The sequence below is a fragment of the Aedes aegypti genome, chromosome 1 (assembly GCF_002204515.2).
Source record: "Aedes aegypti strain LVP_AGWG chromosome 1, AaegL5.0 Primary Assembly, whole genome shotgun sequence".
Lineage (NCBI taxonomy): Eukaryota > Metazoa > Arthropoda > Insecta > Diptera > Culicidae > Aedes > Aedes aegypti.
The window spans coordinates 23750793-23774820 of NC_035107.1; the positions used below are offsets into that span (position 1 = coordinate 23750793).

The 24028-nt window shown below is 37.1% G+C and overlaps 2 protein-coding genes across 5 annotated transcripts in view; one reads left to right on the top strand and one right to left on the bottom strand.

Annotated features, from left to right (window-relative positions):
* Positions 1-24028, bottom strand: part of LOC5578387 (mannosyl-oligosaccharide alpha-1,2-mannosidase IA) — a 217026-nt gene that overhangs the window by 146329 nt on the left and 46669 nt on the right. The gene's annotated exons all lie outside the window — the stretch shown is intronic.
* On the top strand, positions 14203-23954 carry LOC5575262 (molybdenum cofactor sulfurase 2). 2 transcript variants are annotated; one of them, XM_001661813.2, is made up of 3 exons: positions 14203-14690; positions 21644-22283; positions 22343-23954. In XM_001661813.2, exons 1-3 carry the CDS (start codon positions 14621-14623, stop codon positions 23919-23921), a joined length of 2289 nt encoding a protein of 762 aa, XP_001661863.2. In that variant the 5' UTR covers positions 14203-14620; the 3' UTR covers positions 23922-23954. The 2 variants fall into 2 exon arrangements, with proteins under 2 accessions (XP_001661863.2, XP_021694850.1); XM_021839158.1 differs by having other exon boundaries at positions 14602-14690; positions 21630-22283.

The following is a 24028-nucleotide window of genomic DNA, read 5'->3' on the forward strand; positions in this document are numbered from 1 at the left end:
AATGGCAGTCTGGTAAAGTCGTGCCTATACTTTCTGGGATACACTATATGCAAAAAGTGAGGTTAGTTTAGGTTATCTTCCCCTGCCTGAGACACACCTGCGCTTCACGCGTGGTGATGTAGATTGCTGACGGCGCGAAGGCAAAAAGAGAGCAAGCAGAAGGAATCTCTCTCGTGGATTGATTTCTCTCCTTGTCATTCCCATCTGCGTTCTCACACTGATCGACTTGGTTGGTTGCTGTAGCAAAAGAGCTGTGATGTTAAAGTCACCAAAATAGCTTTGGTGAGTGAATTTGACGGATAGCGCCGACAATTTTTGTGGCATAGGATTCATCGAATGTAGCGCGGTTGTTGCACCATGGCGTGCACGGAAAGATATAACAATTGTGATTGAAAACAAAACTGTAGGGGAAAATTAACTTTTGATCATTGTCGTTCTACTATTATCAAACGTTGCGTGAAAAAATATTGCTAACAATATTATTAATAAAAATAAAATGATTTTAGAAGTGCGCAGCAATGGAAAATCGGTCTGATTCTGCGCAGTTCATACTTATTTTCCACATGCTCTCCTATAATTGTTTTTAATCCACTTCGATACCGTCGATCCGCCCCCAAACTGGATGGCGTACAAATCACTCAGCTCAACGCAATTTATAATTATGTATTGAGCATTGCTCATTATTCATTTACGTACGTGCATGTATAGTTATATGTTAATATATTAGTTATGGTGCTAGAGGACTTCTTGAAAATCCACTGAGATTCTTTCAGAAATTATTATATGTAGGCATTTCTTTGATCGCTCTGTGATTCTTCCAATAACCTCCTTGGGACTTCCTATTGGATTATCCCGGAGACCCATCTTGGGTTATTATGGAAATCCTTTCAGGATTCTTTCGTAAAATTTCCCTGGAATTCTGCCGAAAATGATTCAATGATTGCTTTCCAGTGAAATGGAATCTATTTTAAAAATCTGGGTTTCATCTGGGTTCGGGGATTCTCACAAAATTTCTCAGGATTTTGTTTCTGTTGCGGTCAAGTAAAGGTCTTTGAAAATATCAAAGAAATACGTAAAACCGCAAAAAAAAGGAATCAATAAACCAGTTATTTGAAAAGCATCTACCACAGCCTATTTTGGATACAGCTTTCCAAGTTTTATTTGGCAATTCGATACAAAAAAAAAACTTTTACAGGTGCTGAGAACAATACAATCAACTTTCCCTTACCCGATTTTACTATACTTTTACTATATTTTAAGCAAAAATGGCTTTTTCCAATGTATTTTGTCAAAATAACAAAAGCTCCAAAATTTAAAAAAATATATTTTCTTTATCTCGATATCATTCATACACGATTATCAGTTTAAAATCAAGTTAGGGAAAGTTCGCTGTACTCAATTTTGAACTAGGGAAAGTGTACCAGTTATGGTACACGGTGTGCTGAAACACACATATTATTGAACTTGAATGAACCTCCGATCTTTTTTCACTAAAAGTTAGCCTTGGTAGTCAAAAAAAGCTTGCGGCATATTAAAAAATCTTTCATCGGCAAAAATTTTAAAAAAGTTGATTTTTATATTTTTGCCCTTTCTTTATATAAAAGTACATAGGTGAATATTAGAGTTACACTACTGTTGATGAATTTTTAACGGTTTAAGACCATTCTGACGCATTTTGAACACGACTGAAATATCAGATGTTTCATATTGAGCATCATTTCTACCTGCACTCACACAATATGACCAGCCCATGGTAGTATGCCGTTTTATAACGGCTTCACTTATTGACATAACCTCATATAAATTTAAAGTTACACACTACAACTCATAAATCTAATCCAGGCTTACCTAACCTTTTTCGTTCATTTTAGACATGAATGGTAGATGCGTTTGCAAGAATAGTCCAACCAGAGAAATTACCGTTTTGATTCATATTACGGACACTTAAGGCCTCAGTGAAGTATAACCCAGCATAGAGCATACAAAATTAATCATTTTGTATGATTCCTTAGCGTTATCGTCGGAAGCCCTTAACTTTCGAATGGTGGGTAAAGAATACGCTTTCGCAACTTGAATAGTTTTAAATAAATCAAAATGTGTGGCCTTGTCATGATTCTTATTCCGGACACTTCCTTACTTTTGCCCCATATTCCGGACACTTTGATTCGAATTCCGGACAGCTCATGATAATCATTAATGGAACAGTCAAATCATCAATTGATATCGTCAAATCACTAAAGAGACATCTAAAATAGTTGGGCATTATAAATTTTCAAAGTTATTTATGGTAAAAACTTACTAAAACGAGCCTCGAAATTGTGAACTTTTGAACGGCAAAAATTAAAACATTTCGTGTGAAATGTTTCCCACACAAAATAGAGTGACCGGAATTTGAAGCTGTTCGTAATATGAATCAAAACGGTATTACCTCTAATGAAAGCTTAGTATCATAAATGATTAATCCATGTATAAAAATTCGACATCATATCAAACTCTGCAGATAAGTCAAAAAATTGGTATGGCCTACGAGCCGGATTGACTTTTGCCTGCATCACTAGCAAAGAGAATATTTAAAATTTGAAAAATAAACAGATATATACAAACATATAGGGCACTGCTCTGTATCGATTTTGTACGGAATTTTCACTCCTACTAGCCTTGTTGTTCACAATTATTTTGAAAAAATGAATGATAAAGTAAGACATTTACGCAGAGCTCTATACGGTATGTCTACATTCAAAACTATAGTTTAAACAAATATTGTGAAATATCTTTACAGAACATGTGAGGGTTATATGCAGAAAAATTAGAATTTCAAAACAAAAAATCTCTTAAGGCTTGACTTTTTATGTAAGTGTAACAATATAATGCGATGTTTGTAAAGTTTTTAAGCAGAATTTTATTGAAATCTTGCAGCCACTCGTATATGTTTGTAGAACCTCACATCATTAACGTATCCTCAATTTCATTCGCATATGTAACACTAAATACTTAAATTTATGTTTTCATGTTACACTCGATTCTCCGAACCTCGATATTAAAAGGGTCATCGATTGAGAAAGGTACAAAGTAACAGAACATAATACCAGTGCAAATACAATCCAAGGGACCATCGAGGTAGCCATAAAATCTAAGTTTCACTATGGTTATCAAACTCGATATCGAGATACGAAATATAAAGTCAGGGAGAGTTGATTATAATAATAAATAAAATTGTTGTGTCTGTTTTGCAAGTTGTGCCTTCCATGAGTGTGCAGTCGTAAATAAAAGTGCGGGATTGCGTTGGCTCGATTTGCTATCAACGCCGCATTATTCTTCATTTTATGACAAACGATTCGACGTGATCACGCTCTACTGTGCGCAATGCGAAATATAATAGCAGATTCTTGAATGCGCAACACTTCATGATGGACTTGAAACCATATGTAGAAAAGCCAGAAAAGCCATTCACTGTGAATCATGTTGAATTGAACCATCTTCCAAGACTTTTGCGTGCACCTGAATGTGTAGCCTACGTGTATCCATTTCAGGGATTTTCTATTATGATTGGAAAACTCTGTCGCATACATCAATATGCAAGTACTGATTTGATTCACCTATTATGATCAACTCCTTAGGTATGGAAACAATTGAGACACCTTATAGAAAAAACTTGCATAAGCTCACAGTCTATGTCCAAGTTGGAACGTTTTTCCAGAATGAAGAATACAAAGCGTTCGTATGAATAGCTAGCTATCCACAAAAGAATAGTGATTTTTAGCAATATAAAATGCGGCATGCCACCATGGGCTGGTCATATTGTATGAGTGTACGTAGGAAATGATGCTCAATTTGAAACATCTGATAATTCATTCGTGTTCAATACAGGGTGTCCGCAAATTATCCGAACAGCAAAATATTGGAAAGATGATCTCACATTGAAAATAATAAAAAATCAATGTCCATGAACCTTCTATAATACATCTATATGTTAACACAAAATACAACTTTAAAAAATTTCAAAATGATTGCTTGTTACTGAGATAGGCAAATTTAAATTTTTCGGAGACGTTTTTCCTGAGGGCCGCTAGTCATACTGAGGATGTGTTATCCCTAAAACCTAAAAAAGATGAATCCAAATGTCCTATTATTATTTGAAGTAATCTACAGGTTAGTGGCTTGAAGTTAGACTGGAAATAGAAAATTGTACGGTTCAAATCCAGTGAGTTCTATGGACATTTCTCTTCCGTCATAAAGCTCGGAAAACAGCTCCCTTCAAGACACCTCAATACATTTGGGTTGGTTTTGCAATTATTTGAAATCGGAAATGTGTCAAACTTATTTCTTAAGAATATAATAAGCCAATGTTTAAAACCATGCAAGAATATTGAATTTATTATGCTTGATTGTATAGAGCCAGGTCTTCAAAGTTTGTACGGATAATTTGCGGACACCCTGTATATGTCAAATTGGCAATTACCCGTCGAAAATTCATTAAAATTAGTGTAACTCTAATATTCTCATATAAACCCTTATATGGGGAAAGGGCAAAAATATGAAAATCAACTTTTTTCAATTTTTTGCCGGTGAAAGATTTTTTAATATGCCGCAAGCTTTTTTTGACTACCAAGGCTAACTTTTAGTGAAAACAGATCGGAGGTTCATGCAAGTTCGATAATATGTGTGTTCCAGCACACCGTGTGGTAATAGTGGTTCCCTATTCGGCCATATGGGAAATTTTGTCAATTTTCACATTTTAAATCTTTTTGAATGTTTTAACATCAAGATATATCTTAAATCTAACTTCTACAACACACAAACATTTTTAAAATTTGAAGGCATTAAGGTAATCACGTATGGCGAAATAGGGAACCACTATGTCCATAGTTTCGGATTTCACCCATGTTTTTTATTAACGAATTTCACATTCTACTTGAGCTAGCTCTGACTCGAACTTAATTGAAATTTTTCACGCATTGAGTTTATTTGTTATGCTTGCGCTTATAGAAGAAGTTCAACAAGCTTTGATGCCAAACAAATCGGAATTATATGTTATATCTACCATAGCAAAAACGGTAGAATATAGGATGGTTCGAATTAGAACAATGGGGGGTCCGAATTGGAACAGGGTTGGTCCAATTCGGACTTTTCGGAGAATGTTGTGGCCTAAATTAGGCTTTCAAGAAAACATAATACTTTTCATACCGTCCATCGTGCTGAAAAGATATGGCCAAAAAAACTGTTTCTAGGTCCGAATTGAACCATGTTCCCCTATTTAAATTCTGATATTTTCCTCGTAATCCTTCAGTATTTCTTCCGTGAAACTCTTTGAAACTTCTTCGAAAATCCCTCTGAGATTCTTTCAGAAAAATGTCTTAGATTAAACCTATTATTCTGGAATACTCTCGGAAAGACGCCTGAGACTATAGTAAAAAAAATATATTATTTCACTTCACTTTCTTCCTTCGAAAATTCCTCTGGGATTCTTTTGTAAATCCCAATGGAGTTCTCCCAGAAATCCCTGTGGAATACTTTCGAAAATCCTGTTAAGAAACTTCCAGATGTCTCTCGGAGATTTTTTTTTTTAATCTTCATTTATTGAAATCTTTCGAAAATTCCTCTTAAATTGTTTGGAAATCCTCCAAACACTCATCAAGAAATCCTTCTTATATTCTTACAGATTTATTGTTTATTGATTTATTGTTTCTGCCTGAGATAATGTTGTATATCCAAAATTTTTCCGAAAATTCCTTCGTGATTCTTTAGAATTTTTTTCTAAGATTTTTTAAGAAAAAAACCTGTGATTCTTTTGGAAATTCATAAGGAAGTGTTTTTGATTTTTTTCGTGATTTATCAGTGATTTTCCTTGGAAATTTTCTTAGATCCTTGGCGGAATCTTCTGAAAATCCCTTTTGAGTTCAAATGGAAATCCTTCAAGGAAACTGCCGGACAGCCACTAGGACTTTCAATAAAATACCTATGAGATTTTTTGATTACTGATTTCTTTTTCTGAGCATCTTTTTAAAGTTACTTTGAAATGATTCGGGAAATGCCATTTGAAATTATTCCATGAATCTTTCTGGAGTTCTTCTGGACATCGGAATTATTCTGGAAAATATTCATGAAATCTTCTGGATGTCTGTGCCTTTTCTCTGAATCTCTCAGGGATTCTTGCGAAATAACTTCTGGGATTCTTTTGGATATCACTGTTAAAAAAAACATTCAAAATCCATTCGGAATTCTTCTGAGATTGTTTCAGATACGAGTTTACGAGTTTTACGAGAATTCTTAAAATAATTCCTTAAGAAATCTCCCTGATAATAATCGACCTGGGATTCTACCGAAAATCATCCTTTAATTCCAAAGCCATTTCCAGAAGAATATTTAGAGGATATTTGTAAGAATCCTAGATATTTTTCCCGAAGAATCTCAATGTAATTTCTGAAAAAATACCAGAACGATTAACGGTTGAATCTCACGAAAACTTCCGATAGAATTCTTGAATGCTTATCATTCAAGCAGAATTCCAGTCGTATTTCCGGATGAATCTCGGCAGGTTTTACGGAAGAATCCCAGCATAATTTCTTGAAAATTTCTAACAAAATTTCTGGAAGAATCTTTGAAAGATGTTTCGAAGCCCTCCAGCAGGATAACAGAAAGAAATCTGGGGGTATTTCAGAAGAATTTCCGAAAGAATCCTAGGGAGATACTCGAAAGAATAACAGAGTTTTCTTGAAAAATTCAGGATGCTCCCAGATCCTAGAGGTAATTCGAGAAGAATTTCTGCAAGAATCCTCAACAGAATGATTTTTTAGGATACTCAGAAAGATTTTCGAAAGAAACCCAGAAGGCTTTCCGAAAGAATGCTAGAAAGATATCCGGAAGAGTCCCAGAAAAAAATTCAAGAATATTGACGTAAAAATCTCAGTGGCATTTCTAGAATAATTTCAAAAAGATTTTCGAAAGCATCCTCGAAAGTATTCTAAAAGGATTCCGAAAGCATCTCATGTGATTTCCGGAAGAATACCAGAGGTATTTTCATAATAATCCCAGATGTATTTTCGGAAAAAAAATCTAGAGTTATTTTCGGAGGAATTCTCGAAGAATTTCTAGTAGAGTCGTACATTTTTTGATAAAATCCTCTTTAAATATTAAATATCCTAAAGAATTGCATCAGAATTTTTGGTAAAATCTTCCATAGTATTTCTAAAACAATTTTCAAGAAATTCAAAGAATTTAATTTCCTGGATTTCAAAAGTAATCCTTAAGGAGATACACGCAAAATCACATACAGAGTTCTGCAAAAAAAAATCAAAAAAGATGTCCAGAAGAATCTCAGAAGTAGTACCGGAATGATAACGTTTTTTTTTGGATGAATCCCAAAGCGATATCTGAAAGAAAATTCAGAAATAATCTCAAGATTTTCAGAACAATCCCAGAGAGGATTTGAAGGATTCATGATTGATTGAAGGAAGAATACCGGGAGAAGCTCCCAAAGAATTCTAGAGTAATTTCTGGAACATTTTTTGTGATATGATTTATATATAAAAATACTTTGATTCAAATATATTTCTTGTGTAGCATAAAGTTTCACTGCAGACACAGCTCGTAACATTAATAATAAATTTAATTTATAAATCATTTAAGCACATCCAAATTAAATACAAGTTCAAAGAGTAAAATACCATTCTTATGAGTTTTCGAGGATCATATGGTCGGTGTTTAGACAGACCAGACTAGATGAATTTTGGAGCTCTAAGGATACGTAAAGAACTCCATCAATTTTAAATCTTCCATGTTATTTTGATACAAATGTATCATCAAATTGATAAGTTTCATTTTTACAGCAAATATATATAATATATTGATGTTTCACATGTTTGGGGTACATTTTTCTTAATCAATTAAAAAAACACTTGGTTCAGTCTGTCTGAACACCGACCATATCTATGTTTGTTATTTGATATTTAAAAACTTGAATTGTGCTGTATCAATATTTACAAGTAATTATAATAAATAAGTATGTATGGAGCAATAACAATTTTAATTTATTCCCATAATTGAACGACAATATTAATTAGAATGAGCCTCCACCACATCATCCCTCTCAGGAGAATTTTGATTCCCAATATTTTTTTGCGGTGGTTCAGAATTGAAAATATCAAAAGTCTATTGTAATCACATCCTACTTGTTCAATTGCATGTGGTGTTATTCGATATTTAAAATAGGATTCGTTAAGCCGAACATGTTGATCCTTCCACAAGAACCAACAACGAGCATTGCTTAAGTTAAGAGATTTTATCGTAATGCACAACCAGCATAAACGTTCTTCCCCTTTTGTTTATGTACTAATTATAACTTCAAATTATTTTAATTAAATTAGTTATGCTGTCTACCATTCTACACGGCAACATGTTTCAAAATAAATGGAGCTGCTTTTAAAACAAACTTTTACATCGATCAACCAAACTATAGAATATCCAATAGCGGAAAAATAATAATATTATGTATCCAGTAGCTAATATTTGAATAGTGCGCTGTGTTAATAAAAATCGTAAGAATGCAGCGCCACACTAAAAAACTTATTTCAAAATGCGGCGAGTTGAGGCGCGTCGCGAGTCTCACTGGCGCGATCCGGTTTGGTGGCGGTGCGACAATAATAACCGATCATTGCAAATCGAGCCGAACTGGCGCTCTTTCCGTGCGCACGCGCTTTCTGCAGAGCTGTCAAATCAGACTTTTGCGCTTCTTCTTTCGCTCTCCTTCAACTCAACAACTCAGCACGATCCACCTCGAGGTGGATTGGTGAGCTGTCTGGTTGTTGCAGATGAACAATCATCGTGTAGCGCGACATCATCATTGCCACCAAGCTTGCAACTCACCAGAAAATCGTGGTACAATTAACAACGGTCCTAAGATGTGCACTGGCCGGAGTTAACGCTTTGACTACTCACACATTGGCAGCATTGTGTGTACGATACCGGGCAGCCCGTTTCCCGATGAATGTGCACACGTTGGGTTTAATCGTCACAGCCAGCAACTTGTAGCGTGGGATAAAGTGTCACGCAACAATGCGCGAGGAAAAAAAAGTTCTCAGATCGCGCGTCGCCACGAAACGCCTATTTCATTTCATTTGCAAAGCAAACTATTTTGATGAATGTAAATTACGTAGCAAACTATTGATAACAGTGATACTTGTAATGGTTGTTAAGTGAATATATTGTTGGTGGTCAGGATGAATGAGATGCCACCTGTGCAGTGCACATGTTGCACATGCTGACGCGACGCCTCTGAAAATGCATACATTTTGCCTTAAGTAAGGTGGAACGGTTATTGCAATACGACCGCTTTATGTATCGTTTTAGCATAAACTCACATCAAGGCGTCGTTAGGCGCGTGGTGTACGCACGGACCTAACGATCGCTAGGTTCTTGGTTTGATTCCGGGTTACCACGAGAACATTTTATTGTTTTCAAAGTTTGGTTTCATAAGGCAAAGCTATGAACTTCAACCCGATTAATTGTGGGGAATTTTCATAAGTGGTTCCTATGTATTTCGATAGCCCATTTGCCTGATTGTAGTAATTTAAAGATGCATAATTGCTTCTAAAAGTTCAATTAGTTTAATTTTTGAGATAAAAAAAAAAAAATACAGAGTAATGGTATTACTGCTTTATATCTTCCAAAACTGTATGCTTAACTCGTGAAATATCCTAAAATCTTAAAAATCTTTTTTATCTAAAAAATCTGGATCTGTGATCACAGATATCTGTAGGCAAAAATAGAAAAAAATCTGTGTAATTACAGATAAATCTGTGTATGTGGCATCACTGCGTGATGTAAAGTAAACACGTATTCGAAAGTTTGTGTCCTCACTTCAATCCGTCTAACCGTCCAGTGTTGCACGCAGCAGCTTAATTAGTTTCACCGGAAAACCATGTTCAGATATTATCTACCACAGCTCATTTCTTGTCACCGAATCGTGCGCCGCCTTGTTATCAATAAACAGATGGTGAGTCTGCCAGCTACTCTCGGAATTTATCTAAGACCATTCACAAGGAAAACATCTGGTTCGTTGTCGAGTGGCTCTCGCGAAGACCAGCTTGATATTTGCCGACGACAGGACAGGATGTGCGACAGTATTTTGTACGCCGAATTCAGCGGGATCTGTAATTGGCACACTCCAGACTGTACCTTTTCCTGTATATTGGGCGTATGGGCAATTTAAGATTGAAAAATATTAGTTTAAACTATTATCAAAGATGGTTAAAAGGAAAAAAATGATCGACTCTTTATTTTGCCATATATTTTGCCGACGACATGCTATTAAAGTAACACTACTGCCATCTGTTGAGTCAAAAGCGCGTAAACATTACATTCAGCTAAATTTAAATCATCGTGCAATCAAAAAACAAAAAGTGGAAGAAATCAAACAAACACGCTTAAAAATTGTAACACAGAAGTGAGTACGACTCACATAATATCAGGCTCTTCTGAACCAACACAAAATTTGAGTAATTTTTATACATACTAAAAAATGTTCATGTGCTGTTTATCCTTATTTTCTCACATTTTATGCCATTTAGAGATGATTGGCAATATCGGACATCTTCGATTTAGTTGTGTACCTTATTTCAAGCGTGAATGTCATAAACCAACACTTCAACATCTGGTGGTCACTAGGAGAACGTTGCATATTAGTTGGCTTTTGACTCACCAGAGCGGCGCTATTCATGTCGCCTAGAAAAGACGGGAGTCGGTTATCTTTTTCCTTCTAACCATCTTTGCTATTATCCTATTCCAAAAGAACATCAGAAGTCGTTGATCCTAGAAAGAAATGACCGTAAGAGAGCATACTCAAAGAGAGTCTCATTTTTGCTGACCATTTGACATGATGGTGTACTGCATTGATTGTGGTATGTTCGGTCATCGCATACCTTTTCCTTTTCTTTCCTTTCTCATCAGAAAGGTGGTAAAATAGACCAAAATATGACGACGGCACAAATCTCTCGATTGGTTCGGAACGTGCCTTCAGAGTCGGATTTCTAATACCTGATGAGATATTCAAAACTAATGATTACATGAGAAATCAAGCGTTTCCATCCATCACAAGCTAGGTAAAATGTATCATCCTTCGCTAGGTTTTTTTTTCTCTCCTGTAACAAAATGAGGTTGAAACACGTATCAGCAACGAGAATGTGTATAAAAAAGTCTGTAGACAGCAATTTACTGGCATACCTTGAATAGAGTAAGAATTCAAAAGCATAACTATGCATGGACAAAGGATGCGTACCTTCTTCCCCTGGACAAGTTTCACTTGATCAGCTGGTATAAAAGATCAACTTGGTTGGATAGTAAAGTCAGTTTCAGTTATCGTTCGCGTTCAAGTGAAATAGATTAGTGTTCTGTATCTATACTGTCATCGACTGGCAGAGTGTTGAATCTTTATAGGTCGATCGATGATGGAAATGGTCTCTCGAAAAATGTCCATGAAAGAAATAAACTGTGGGACTATAGTTTGTTGCTATCACATAACAATATTATAATACAAATCTACCAAGAGCAGTTTAAAATAACAAACACCTAGTGATCAGGATGGTTTTATCCTAGATTTGTTAGTTTTTTTTTTCTAGCAGAATTCTCGCGTAACAATTCAAAAAGGCCAATCTTCATATCGTTGATCCTGAGAAAATTCGATGTGAATATTATTCACCACATTTTCGATTCCTATTTCTCAGTTTTCACATCAATCAATATGATTTGTTGCTCGTTGAGTGTCAATTTACTATTAGTACATATTAAAAATCAATTTTATTCTGAAAACTGCCAAAATATGGAAAATATGATGAACGTAAATGCTTGGTCCATTTTAGATTTTCAAGCAGGCATTGGGCTTTTTTATAGGCCGACTTGAATTTTGTTAGCGTGTCTTAGCCCAAGGCTGGTTTTGAGCGAATCATTCAGAGAATCATTGGCTTCTCACCATGCTAAGACCAATGACAGTTTGAGAAATGTTCATAGGCCGGAGCAGGGGACCAATGAATAATTTGGAAAAAGCGATTGTTGGGCGTTTTGAAAATCGAATTAATAATGATAAGTTTTATGATTATATTAACAATGTTTGCATAGTTTGTGGGTGTTGGTAGATGCTATCGAATGATAGCAAAACCCGATTTGTTTACAATTTGATAATTGAACCTTTTCAATTGTTATGCGAGAATTGCATTAATTAGACAATTAAGACAATTAAGTTTAAAATTTAGTGTTATAACAGGAGCAAAGCTATTATTATCAATTATTATAATTCCGAATTTAACCAAATCAATAAGTTAAGTTATTAAGTTCTTCTCCTCAGATCAGGCTAAAATTACACTGAGAAAAATGAACGAGTAGTATTTATGTAATTTTCACATAGATCGTTGCGTAAAAACATGCGTTTGTTAGACACCTAGCTTCTGATTTTGATTTACCAAAACAAATCACTTGTCGTATGTAAAATTTACGCATTATACGTGATTGATGTTTTGAGAGATATTTCATTACATTGAATTTGCAAGTTTTTCTGTTGAAATTAAGATAGACATTGTTGATAAAAATCATCAAGAAAGTGTATGTATTTAAAAGCTCTACCGTCGTCACTGAGTCGACTAAATATTCTAGAAGCTTCGAAAACAAAAACATCTTCCACTAATCCAATTAATCCACCAAACAACAAAAGAACCTATAATTAACTGTCACTCACATATGGGAAACTGCTATTGCATCAGGACTTTCTGCAATGATTTATGCCCCCGGTAGTTTCTGAATAAAACCGATTGGCAGTAAACGCTCTGGAGATTCCTAATCGTTGCGGCCACAGCAACCAACGGCCATCTCAAACCATGCTGCTGATCAGATTGTATGCAAATTGGCGTATATATCTCTCTCTCTCCTGGTAGTAGAGCATATCGCGCGATCCGATTGATACGGCGAGTGTTACAACTAGCAGTAGTGTAACGAACGCCAGATATCATTGTGTCCCGTTCGTGGGCGTTTTGTACCCCACTTGTAAGAACAGATCTCGCGTCACAATACAAAAGGGCCAATGTCCAGATCATTAGATTTATAAAAAAATGCAATATAAATATTTTTCTATCACATTTTTAATTGGTGTTTCTCTAATTTTTGAATCTTGATTATTTTTTCAAATCGACGTAAGTATCTTTCACACGGTTTGGAGAAAAAATGGAAAGAATTAAAACCTTATTTTTGAATCTATTTAAAAAATACTATAATATGACTTGACGTGTATTCTCGAAACTTTGCAAATTCTGATTTTATATAATTTTCTCACAAAAACTGACAAAATGATACACCGTTTCGGTCAATTACTTACGACTTTTTTATACTAGTGTATAATTGACTCTTGTAGTGTTTTGTTTTGATTCGTGGGTAAGTCACTTGTTTCTCCATAAAATAAAGCAGTTAAAGTAGTGGTAAAGTTGCGAAAGTTGAAAATGCTTCTTACTTCGTTTTGTACTTTCGAAAATTAAACGTTATGAAAGCAAAAATCGAGTTGGTTCAAAGTTTGCTTACTTTTCTTATGGTCTTCGATACATAATTCAATCTGGTCTCTTTATTGTTGAGCGAGGATTTTTTGTTACTCTACGCGTTGATAATCGATCCTGAGTTTAAATGCTCGGCCCATTTTCGATTTTAAAAAGGTCATTGGCCTATTTCATAGGCCAACTTGATTTTTGTTAGCGTGCATTGGCCCCCTGCTTGGCGCTTTTGTTTACATTGAAAGAAAAAAAATGAGTCATTGGCCGAGAGAAAATTTCTCTCCGTGCTAAGGCCAATGACAGTTTGCCAAATGTTTCGATTGTCTAGATGAATAAAAATCTCGCTGAACTTCTCTAAACGACCTAAGTAACAATTAGAGATTCTCTTCTCCCCGGCCCTATTTTGATACAGTATAGCTGAAGCTTTTGAAAAAAAAAATCACTGTGCATAGAAAGACAGTATCCTTGGCTAGCTATTCGTACAAAAAGCACATTTGAAGATGTAAATGAGACATAGATAGAAAGTAAACAAAGAGAGACTCTAAATGTTAGATTCAGAGAAGCGAGAAATGCGTTCATTGCAAAGGGCATATGAATGTTTTGAAAAAAAAAACGTTATTGGTCATTTTAAAAACCAGGTTTATAACGGTAAGCTTTATTATTATGTTGGCAATGCTTGAACCGTTGGTGGGTATGGTACAACGATCCAATTTGATTACATTTCGAACATTAGCCCTATGGAATTGTTACGCGAGACAGTTCGCTCGTGCCCGGGAAGGGGAACAGAGGGCGACCGATTTTTTCCCGATTCCCACCGTCACAATCATCATCAAACAGTAGCAGCAGTAATTGATAAATGGTGGTTCGGTTTACGTAATAATTAAATTTCTATTCGCGCTGCCCAACGGGGGCACGAGGATTCAAATAATAGGAACCATCCCTAGTGCGGGTTGATCATTCTAGTGCGGGCCTGACGAGAGAAAAGTGCTGCTCCATTTGGAGGAAGACTACTGCTGTGAAGAAAGGGCGGAATAAGTGGAGGTGAATCGGAAATTAGTCTAAAGGACGACTAGTAACAAGAGGCGGTTATTCCAGTAAGGATGGAATTTGAGCAGGAATACACCGCCGAGGAGGCGCTCAATATCGAGAAAGAATTCACGCGATTGAAAGGTAGGTGATTAGTCATGAAGGAAGTTATGATTACAAATTGGATAACTCCATGTAAAAAAAAGCTTTGGATAATCTGCAGGATCAGTTCACATGGACAAATTGTTGAAAATTTAACTTAAGTGCATTTTTAGACTAGGACAACACAATACAATCCGAAAGACATGAATTAATCATCTGTTTTGAATTAGTGAACCGTGAATCTGGTTAATGAAGAAAACATAGCAAATAGAAAATCAGATCACAGAACAATTAGAAAGTGTTGCTGACACTCTATTCACATTATTCGAAGAATGAAGCTTGGATCGATTGGCCATAGGAATAGATGGTTTTTAAATAGTTTGGTGAGCTCGTTTCATATAATTTTACTTAGTTCGCTCGAAAATATGGATTATTATTCACATCCTGCGCGTTTGACGTGTTACGAGTGTAAAATGGTGAGCTCGTTTTATGCTTTTATTTCAATACTTTCCAACAGTTTGTGTTAATTGCCATTAGTTTGTATGATGTGTATCCGGGGTCGTCGGTGACTTTTGTGTTGTTCGGAATTTCTGTAACTGATGAGCTTTTTGATTGGAAAATTAAACTTCTATTCAGCCAATCATCAAGTTCTGAAAGAATCAGATTTTGCTCGAATACAAGACGGATTCAATTCAATTATCCCAAAGATTCTGATCGCAAGCTGAGACATATTATGCGCGAAATTGAACCACATATATACCTGTATCTGAGAAGGAATCTGGAACAGATTCTGAAATTATCTTATATGCATGTTATGCGTGAATCGAATTCAACACAGATCCTGAATTATATTTCGCTCAAACATGTAACAAATGAAATATGTAACATATTCTGAATTATATTTCGCTCAAATATGAGACAAATTCTGCTCGAATTCAAAATAGATTCTGCTCGAATCTAAAGTTAATTCTGTTCGATTCTGCTCGAATCTGAAAAACATTTTGCTTGAATATGAAAAAGATTCTGCACGAAACTGGGACAAATACTGCACTTATCTGGAACAGATTTTGCTCGAATCTGAAACACATTCTGCTCTTATATGAAACAGATTTTGCCCGATTATGAAAAAAAAAAATCTGTTCGTCTCTAACAGATTCTTCTCGAATGTGGGACAAATACTGCTTTAATCTGGGATAAATTAAGGTCGGATTGAATTAGCAAGAATCTGTGACAAATTCTACAAGAATCTAAGACTGATTCTACAATAATTTGTGACAGTTTTCCGTTTGAATCTGGGAGAATTTTTCCCAAATCTAAGATTTTCTGAAAGAATCTGAGACAGAGTCTGTAAGAATCTGAGACAAGGTATTCCAGAGAAACTAAAACAGATTAAAAAAACTATGTTTTTCAAAAGGAGAATCTGCAAGAATTTGAGACCGATTCTACTCGAATATAGGGTAGATTTTGCTCGAATCTGAAGACATTTCTGCACGAATCAAGATTCTGCATGGATTTGAACAATATTCTGCAATAGCCTAGGCATGATTCTGCCGAAATTTCAACAAGATTGAATGAATTTGAGAGAGTTTCTGCTAGGATCAAAAACGCATGCTGCTCAAGACAGAGAAAGGTTCTCGTATCGAAGAAGACTGAACTCATCTGGGAAAGATTTATCTCGAATCTGAGACAGTTCTGCTGTTATCTGAGACAAATTTGGATCGATTCTGAAATAGTATTTGATCGACTCCGAAAAAAGATTCTGCTCTAATCTGGGAGACATTTAGGTTGGATTGAATTTGCAAGAATCTGTAAAAAATTCTGCCAGAGTCTGAGACTGATTCTACATTAATTTGTGACAGTTTTTCGTTTGAATCTGAAAGAATCTGAGAAAATCTGAGACAGAGTCTGTAAGAATCTGAAACAAGGTTTTCTGGAGAAACTGAAACAGATTAAAAAACTATTTTTTTCTAAAAGAGAATCTACAAGTGTTTGAGACCAATTCTACTCGAATATAGGGTAGATTTGGCTCGAACTAAATTTATTTCTGCTCGAATCAAGATTCTGTATGAATTTGAACAATATTCTGCAATAGCCTAGACATGATTCTGCCAAAATTTCAACAAGATTGAATGAATTTGAGAGAGTTTCTGCTAAGATCAAAGACAGATTCTGCTCAAGACTGAAAAAGATTCTCGTATTGAAGAAGACTGTGCTCATCTGGGAAAGATTTTTCTCGAATCTGCTGTTATCTAAGACAGATTTGAATCTTGAAGATTTTTTCCCACATCTAAGACAGTTTCTGAAAGAATCTGAGACAAAGTCTGCAAGATTTTGAGACAAGGTCTTGTAGATAATCTGAAACAGATTTAAATTTCAAAAGGAGAATCTGCAAGAATTTGAGACCTTCTACTCGAATATAGGCAAGATTTTACTCAAATCTGAAGATATTTCAGCTCGAATCAGCTCAAGATTCTGCACTAATGTGGACAATATTCTGCAATAGATTCGGCCAAAATTTCAAGAAGATTGAATGAATTTGAGACATTCTGCTAAAATTTGAGAGAGTTTCTGCTAGGATCATAGATTCCGCTCAAATCTGACAAAGATTTTCGTATTTACGAAGACTGTACTCACCTGGGACAGATTTTACTCGAATCTGAGACACAATCTGCTTTTATCTGGATCGATTCTGAAATAGTATTTGCTCGACTCCGAAAATAGATTCTGTTCAAATCTGAAACAGATTCTGCGATAAATACTGCTTTAATCTGGGAGAGATTTAGGTTGGATTGAATTTGCAAGAAACTGTGATAAATTCTACAATTCTAATTCTAAATTAAATTGCGACAGTTTTCTGTTAGAATATGTGTTTTTCCCAAATCTGAGACAGTTTCTGTAAAAATCTGGTACAGACTCTGCAAGAATCTGAAACATATTGGAAAAATGAGAAAAAAGAGAAATGAAATGAAAAAAAGAGAGGCAAGATTCTGCAGAACTTTGAACAATATTCTGCTATAGTGTGGGCGTGATTCTGCATAATTTCAACGAAATTGAATGATTTTGAAAGATTCAGCTAGGATTTGAGTTTTTGCTAGAATCCTAGACAGATTCTGTTCAAACTCGAAAAGGACTATTTTCGAACCAGATATTATAAGATTAATAAAAAGATTATTCAAGAATCTGGTCAAGAGTCCGCAAGGTTCTGGACAAGTTTCCGCTTGACTCTGAACAAGATAAGAATTGACACAAGATTTTGTATGGAACTAGGCAAGATTTTGTAAGAAACTACAAGAATACGAGAATCTCTTAGAAGTTGATTGGGTTTTCGCAAGAATCTGAAAAAAAAAGAATTTGGGTAAAATTCTGCGCCAATGTAGAAAAGTATTTGCTCGAATCTGGACAAATTTCTGATCGAATTTGGTGGACAAATTTTTGCAAACATGTGAACATGGGTCTTCAAGAATTTGGACAAGATTCAGGATTTTCTGGACAAAATTTGGCAAAAATCTGAACAGTATTCTGCAAGTATCTGGACAAAAATGTACTTGAATATCGATATTGACAATATTCTGCTCGAATTTTGATTAGATTACACATAAATCTATCCACAATTCGGCAAGAATCTCGACAAGGTTCTGCTCGAATCTAAACCAGATTATGCTCGAATCTGAACAAGATTCTGCTCGAATATGGAGAATATACTGAATGAATTTCAGCTAATGTCTACAAGAATCTATGCAATATTTTGCAAGATCTGCACAAGATTCTGTAAGAATCAGGAAAAGAATCTGCAAGAAACAGTTCGAAATTCCTAAAGAATCTGGACAAGATTGTGTTGGAATCTGGGCAAGATTGTGTTGGAATCTGGGCAAGATTATATTCAAACTCGAGCACGATTCTGTAAGAATTTTGACGAGATTCTGCATATATGCACGAGATTTTGCTAGATCTTGGCGGGATTTCGTAAGATCTGAGTGAGACTCTGAATGGCAAGAATCTGAACAAAAAATCTGAAAGAATCTGGACAAGATTCTACTCGAACTTTGAAAAGTTTTTACTCGAATATGTACAAGATTCTGATCGAATTTGGACTAGTTTTTGAATGTGAATAAGAACCTGAACAAATGTTTGCAAGAATCTGGACGAGATTCTGTATGAATCTGAACAATATTTTGCAAGTATCTAGACAAGATTCTACTCGAATCTGATCAATATTCTGCTTAAATTCATACAAGAGTTTGTTCAAATTGTGATAAGATTATGCAACAATCTAGAAAAAAACCGACAAGAATCTGCTCGAATCTAAACCAGATCATGCTCGAATTCTACCTGAATATAGACACTGTAAGCGTTAGTACTAGAGCATGCAAGAATCCGAACAAAATTCTGCAAGATTCTGCAAAAATCAAGACAGGATTCTACAAAACATAGTACAAGAATCTAGACAAGATTCTGTTACATGCTAGACAATATTCTATTTAAGCCACGATTCTTGCAAGAAATTGAAGCCGTCAGAAATTGTTCAAATGTAAACAAAAACTTTTTTCAAATATCTGGACTAAAAGCGTAGAATTTCTTCGGTTTTCCATTGTCAATTGATTGATTAGACTATGGGCAAGCATATTATACAATTAGTATCATATTATACAATCAAAATGTATTGATGTTTCCAAAATAATGAAGAATAGCGCTTCACAATTTAATTATTTTCGACGTCTTTTGGATCCTACATGACCGTAAGGCAATTTTTGTCTCGTAGAGGAAGTTTTTCTCTACATTTTGACATGGTTTTTGATTTGGTTACGCTGTGCAATTAGTTAATTGGGACAAAAAATTAAAATCACTTCCTTAGGGGGTTCAAAATACGACCGTTACCCTAGATAAAATCGTTGGGAGTGGCTTTGCTAAGAATGTTAAGGCGCACTCCATCGTAGTTAACTTTCCTATTCCTGGGATAGGACATAGGTATTTCTACCATATGCCTCGGCTCTAGAGCCTTGGCTTAAGCGCCATTGCTCGCTCTCTGAAATGAAAAGAAAACATTCCCATTCCCATTATGAAACAAATCAATGTATGGAAAACACAGGAGCAAGAATAGGCATTCATACATGGCCAAGAAATCAAAATTGAGGCTTGCTAAGTAGCAAGTGTAGTGTCTCAGAAAAAGTGCCGCTGTAAAATACTTATTTACGGTTAAATCCATACACAAATTTGTCATGATGCTAGAATTGACTTGTTCACAGCAATCATTTCGAAAATAATCAAATGGAATTCTCTCACTAAATTGATGATCAACGTCTTCTTCTCCAATCGTAAGCCCAAGCACTTCTTGATGGTTAAAATAGGATATCTGCTTAAAGTCTAGGATCATCCGTTTCCAAATCCGCCGATTTTTTCGGGTCAGCTTTTCCCACTTCATCAAAGTTCTCCAGTTCTTCAATTTACGAACAAGCTGCAACCAGCAGCAAAAGTTAAATCTTTCTTCAAATATCATATTTTTACTTCACTTTCACGGATAAAACCTTGCACAAAAATCAGGTATTTTTCGAAAATTCTAGAAATTTGAAATAGACATGATAAGCCACAACTCTAACGTAACGAAATTCAACTTTTTGTACGCAACAAAATGGCAGCCACAATTTTTGAACGTCCGTCCTCGCTCACAGATTGCTCCGAGATTTTGTTCAAATACGACAAGGGGCCCAGATAGCCGTAGCGGTAAACGCACAGCTATTCAGCATGACCATGCTGAGGGTCGTGGGTTCGAATCCCGCTGGTCGAGGATCTTTTCTTAAAGAAAACTTTCTCGATTCCCAGGGCACAGAATATCTTCGTACCTGCCACACGATATATACATGCAAAAATGGTCAATCGGCAAAGAAAAGCTCTCAGTTAATAACTGTAAAAGTGCTCATAAGAACACTAATCTGAGAAGCAGGCTTTGTCCCAGTTGGGACGTAACGCCAGAAAGAAGAAGAAGAAGACAACAAGGTTCTACATGAATCTAAACAACATTCTGTTCGAATTTCGCAAAAAAATAGTACAAGGCTTTGGACCAGATTCTGTAAGATCTGAGTGAGACTAAATTCTGCAGTAATCTCAACAATATTCTGCAAGAATCTACTTGAACTAAGATTATCATTAAGATTCTGCTAGAATCTGGACAGTTTTCTGCTCGAATTTGAACAAGCGCAAAACTTGGCACTAATCTCGCCAAGGTTCTGCTCGAATCTAAACCAGATTAAGCCGGAATCTGAACAAGATTTTGTCCGAATTTGGCAAAAAAAAAAAAAGTACAAGATTCTATTCAAATTTGGGCACCATTCTGCAATAATTTAAATTTGGACGAGATTCTTCAAGATCGGGGCGCGATTCTGTAAGAACTAGGTGAGATTCTGAATTACAAGATTCTGTGAAAAATCGGACAAAATTCCGCAAGAATCTACATATTAAACCACCCAAATAAATTATTAATTTGCAAGAATCTCCCAATTTGCAAGAATCTCCCAAGTTTTCGCAAGAATCTGAAAAAAAAATCCGATTGAATTTGGACAAAATTCTGATTGAATCAGGACTAGTTTGTGTATTAGTGTGAACAAGATTCTGCAGTAATCTGAACAATATTCTGCAACTATTTGGACAAGGATCTACTCGAATCTGATTAAGATTCTGATATAATCTGGACAATTTTCTGCTCGAATTCTGACAATATTTTGCTCGAATCTAGACAAAACTGACAAGAATCTCGACAACGTTCTACTCGAATCTGAAGCAGATTACGCTTGAATCTGATCAAGTTTTTGTTCGAGCTTCGCTAGTACAAGAATCTGGACAAGACGCTGTTCAAATGTGGACGAGATTCTATCCAAATTTGGGCACCATTCAGCAAGAAGTTCAACAATATTCTGCAAGATCTGTATTTTTTTGTATATGTAAAGATATTATGCAACGATATTATACAACGTGAATGAAAATCCACAGTTCCCTTCTTCCAGGCAAACACTACATGGACCACGCCGGCACAACCCTGTACGCCGAGTCCCAAATCCGGGCCGTCCATGACTTGCTCACACAAAACCTGTTCTGCAATCCCCACAGCAGTCCCCTGACCGGAAAGCTACTCCAGCAAGTTCGACACCGTCTACTTCGATTCTTCAACACCAGCCCCTCGGACTACAGCTTGGTATTCACGTCCGGCGCCACCGCCAGTCTCAAACTGGTAGCGGAGAGCTTCCGCTTTCGACCGCCAGACGAGCCCGAGTCGTCTTCGGACGAGGGAGCCTTCGTCTACCTGCGGGACAACCACACCTCGGTGCTGGGGATGCGATCCGTAGTGGGGACCGAGCGGATCGATCCGCTCGAACCGGAAGAGCTGCTGCGACATCTGAAGGTGTCGGCCAGATGTAGTGGAGGAACCAAGCCGTCGCTGTTGGTGTTTCCGGCGCAGAACAACTTCAACGCGGCCAAGTATCCGCTGGATCTGGTTGAGGAGATTCAGCAGAATGGCTTGAGCGGGTACGATGATGAGCGATTCTACGTGTGCCTGGATGCCGCAAGTTACGTGTCGACGAATTTCCTGGACTTGGGTCGCTATCGGCCGGATTTTGTGTGCATGTCGTTCTACAAGATCTTCGGGTAAGTACAGGGTAGGATATCTGAATGAAATTTTTGACTCGTTTTCTCCCTTTTTGTAGATATCCAACGGGATTGGGAGCTCTGTTGATCCGGAACGGATCCGAGGACGTTTTGGACAAGAAGTACTACGGCGGAGGAACGATCAAGATCATGCTGAGCGGACAGAATCTGCACCTCAAGCATGACGATCTGGTGACGCGGTTCGAGGATGGTACCCAACCGTTCCTTTCGATCATATCGCTGCTAGAGGGGATGAACACGATACAGCGGTTGATTCCGGCGGCCAACGGATATCGCCCGATGGAGCGAATTTCAAAGCACGTGTTCAATTTAGCCAAGTATTGCTACCGAAAGTTGGGGACGCTCCAACACGCGAACGGCAAGAAAGCGATCCTGTTCTACTCGGATACCCGGTACGAAACACGTGATCGCCAGGGAGGGATCGTCACGTTTAACGTGTTGAAGGATGACGGAATTCATCTAGGGTTCTCGGAGTTTGCAAAGTTTGCAGGACAACATCAGATCTACGTCCGGACGGGTTGTTTCTGCAACGCTGGTAGCTGTCAGAAACACCTTGGACTGACCGACGAGGACATACTGATGTTCTACGAAATGGGTAAGGTCTGTGGGGACGATACGGACATGATCGAGGGACGACCTACCGGGACGGTGCGGGTATCCTTCGGCTACATGAATAAGAAGGAGGACGTTGATCGGCTGGTGGACATGATCTATGATTGCTTCGTTTCCAAGTCGGTGAGTAATGTAGCGATGGTCAGTCCCATGAGGAACGTGATCAAGAACGAAGGTATTGCGTTGAAGGCGATCTACCTTTACCCGATACGATCGTGTGGCGGCTACCGTGTCACGAGTGCTTGGCCACTGACCGAGCGGGGTTTGAAGTACGATCGCGAGTTTACGATCGTAGACAGCAACGGGAATCCGTTGATGCGCAACAAGCACGCCGAGATGTCCACGATCCATCCGAAAATCGATCCCAGTCTAAATTTCCTGATCTTGACGCATCCTTTCATGGAAGATCTGATTCTTAAAATCCGGAAGCTTCCTACGGAGTTCAACGATGGGGAGTCGATCGACTTGGGCGACGCAGCAGCTGCTTGGATCAGTAAGGCCTTGCGTATGCCGAAGCTTCGCCTGTTGCGAACCTCTGCCACGGATCGTAAGCCCCCTCACAAACTCTTGATGATCAATTGGGACGCAATGAAGACGCTGAGTGATGACGAAGGTGTTGAAAGCGATGCCACAATGTCCTGGTTGGTTGATCACTTCCGAGGCAGCTTGATCGTGGAAGGAAAAGCCGAAGAGGACTTGCAAGTCTGGAAGGAGGTCAAGATCGGTAAGAAGCGATTTAAGGTACAAGCAAACTGTACCCGTTGTCCGATGATCCACGTTGATCAGTCGGGTGAAGCCATTCCGGCAGACTCCCTGAAGGCGATTGCCAACGTGTTCACCAAAAAGATTCCCCTGGGCGTTCATTTGACGGCTGTAGATGAGGGATTCCCGGAAGGGGTGCTAGAATGCGGGTCAATTCTGGAGCCCGTTCGACAGAGCGATTCGCCGAAAGCTCACATCATCAAAGACTCCGTTTCCACGAGATACAATTTTGTTATCAAGTAAATCGTTATGAGAGCGGCATTTCGCCGTATCAGACCTAGTTTTTTTATTTCAAGAATCACAGCCCTACAGCACAGCAATACGCCCCCTCTGCTTGCTCGTAGTAAACA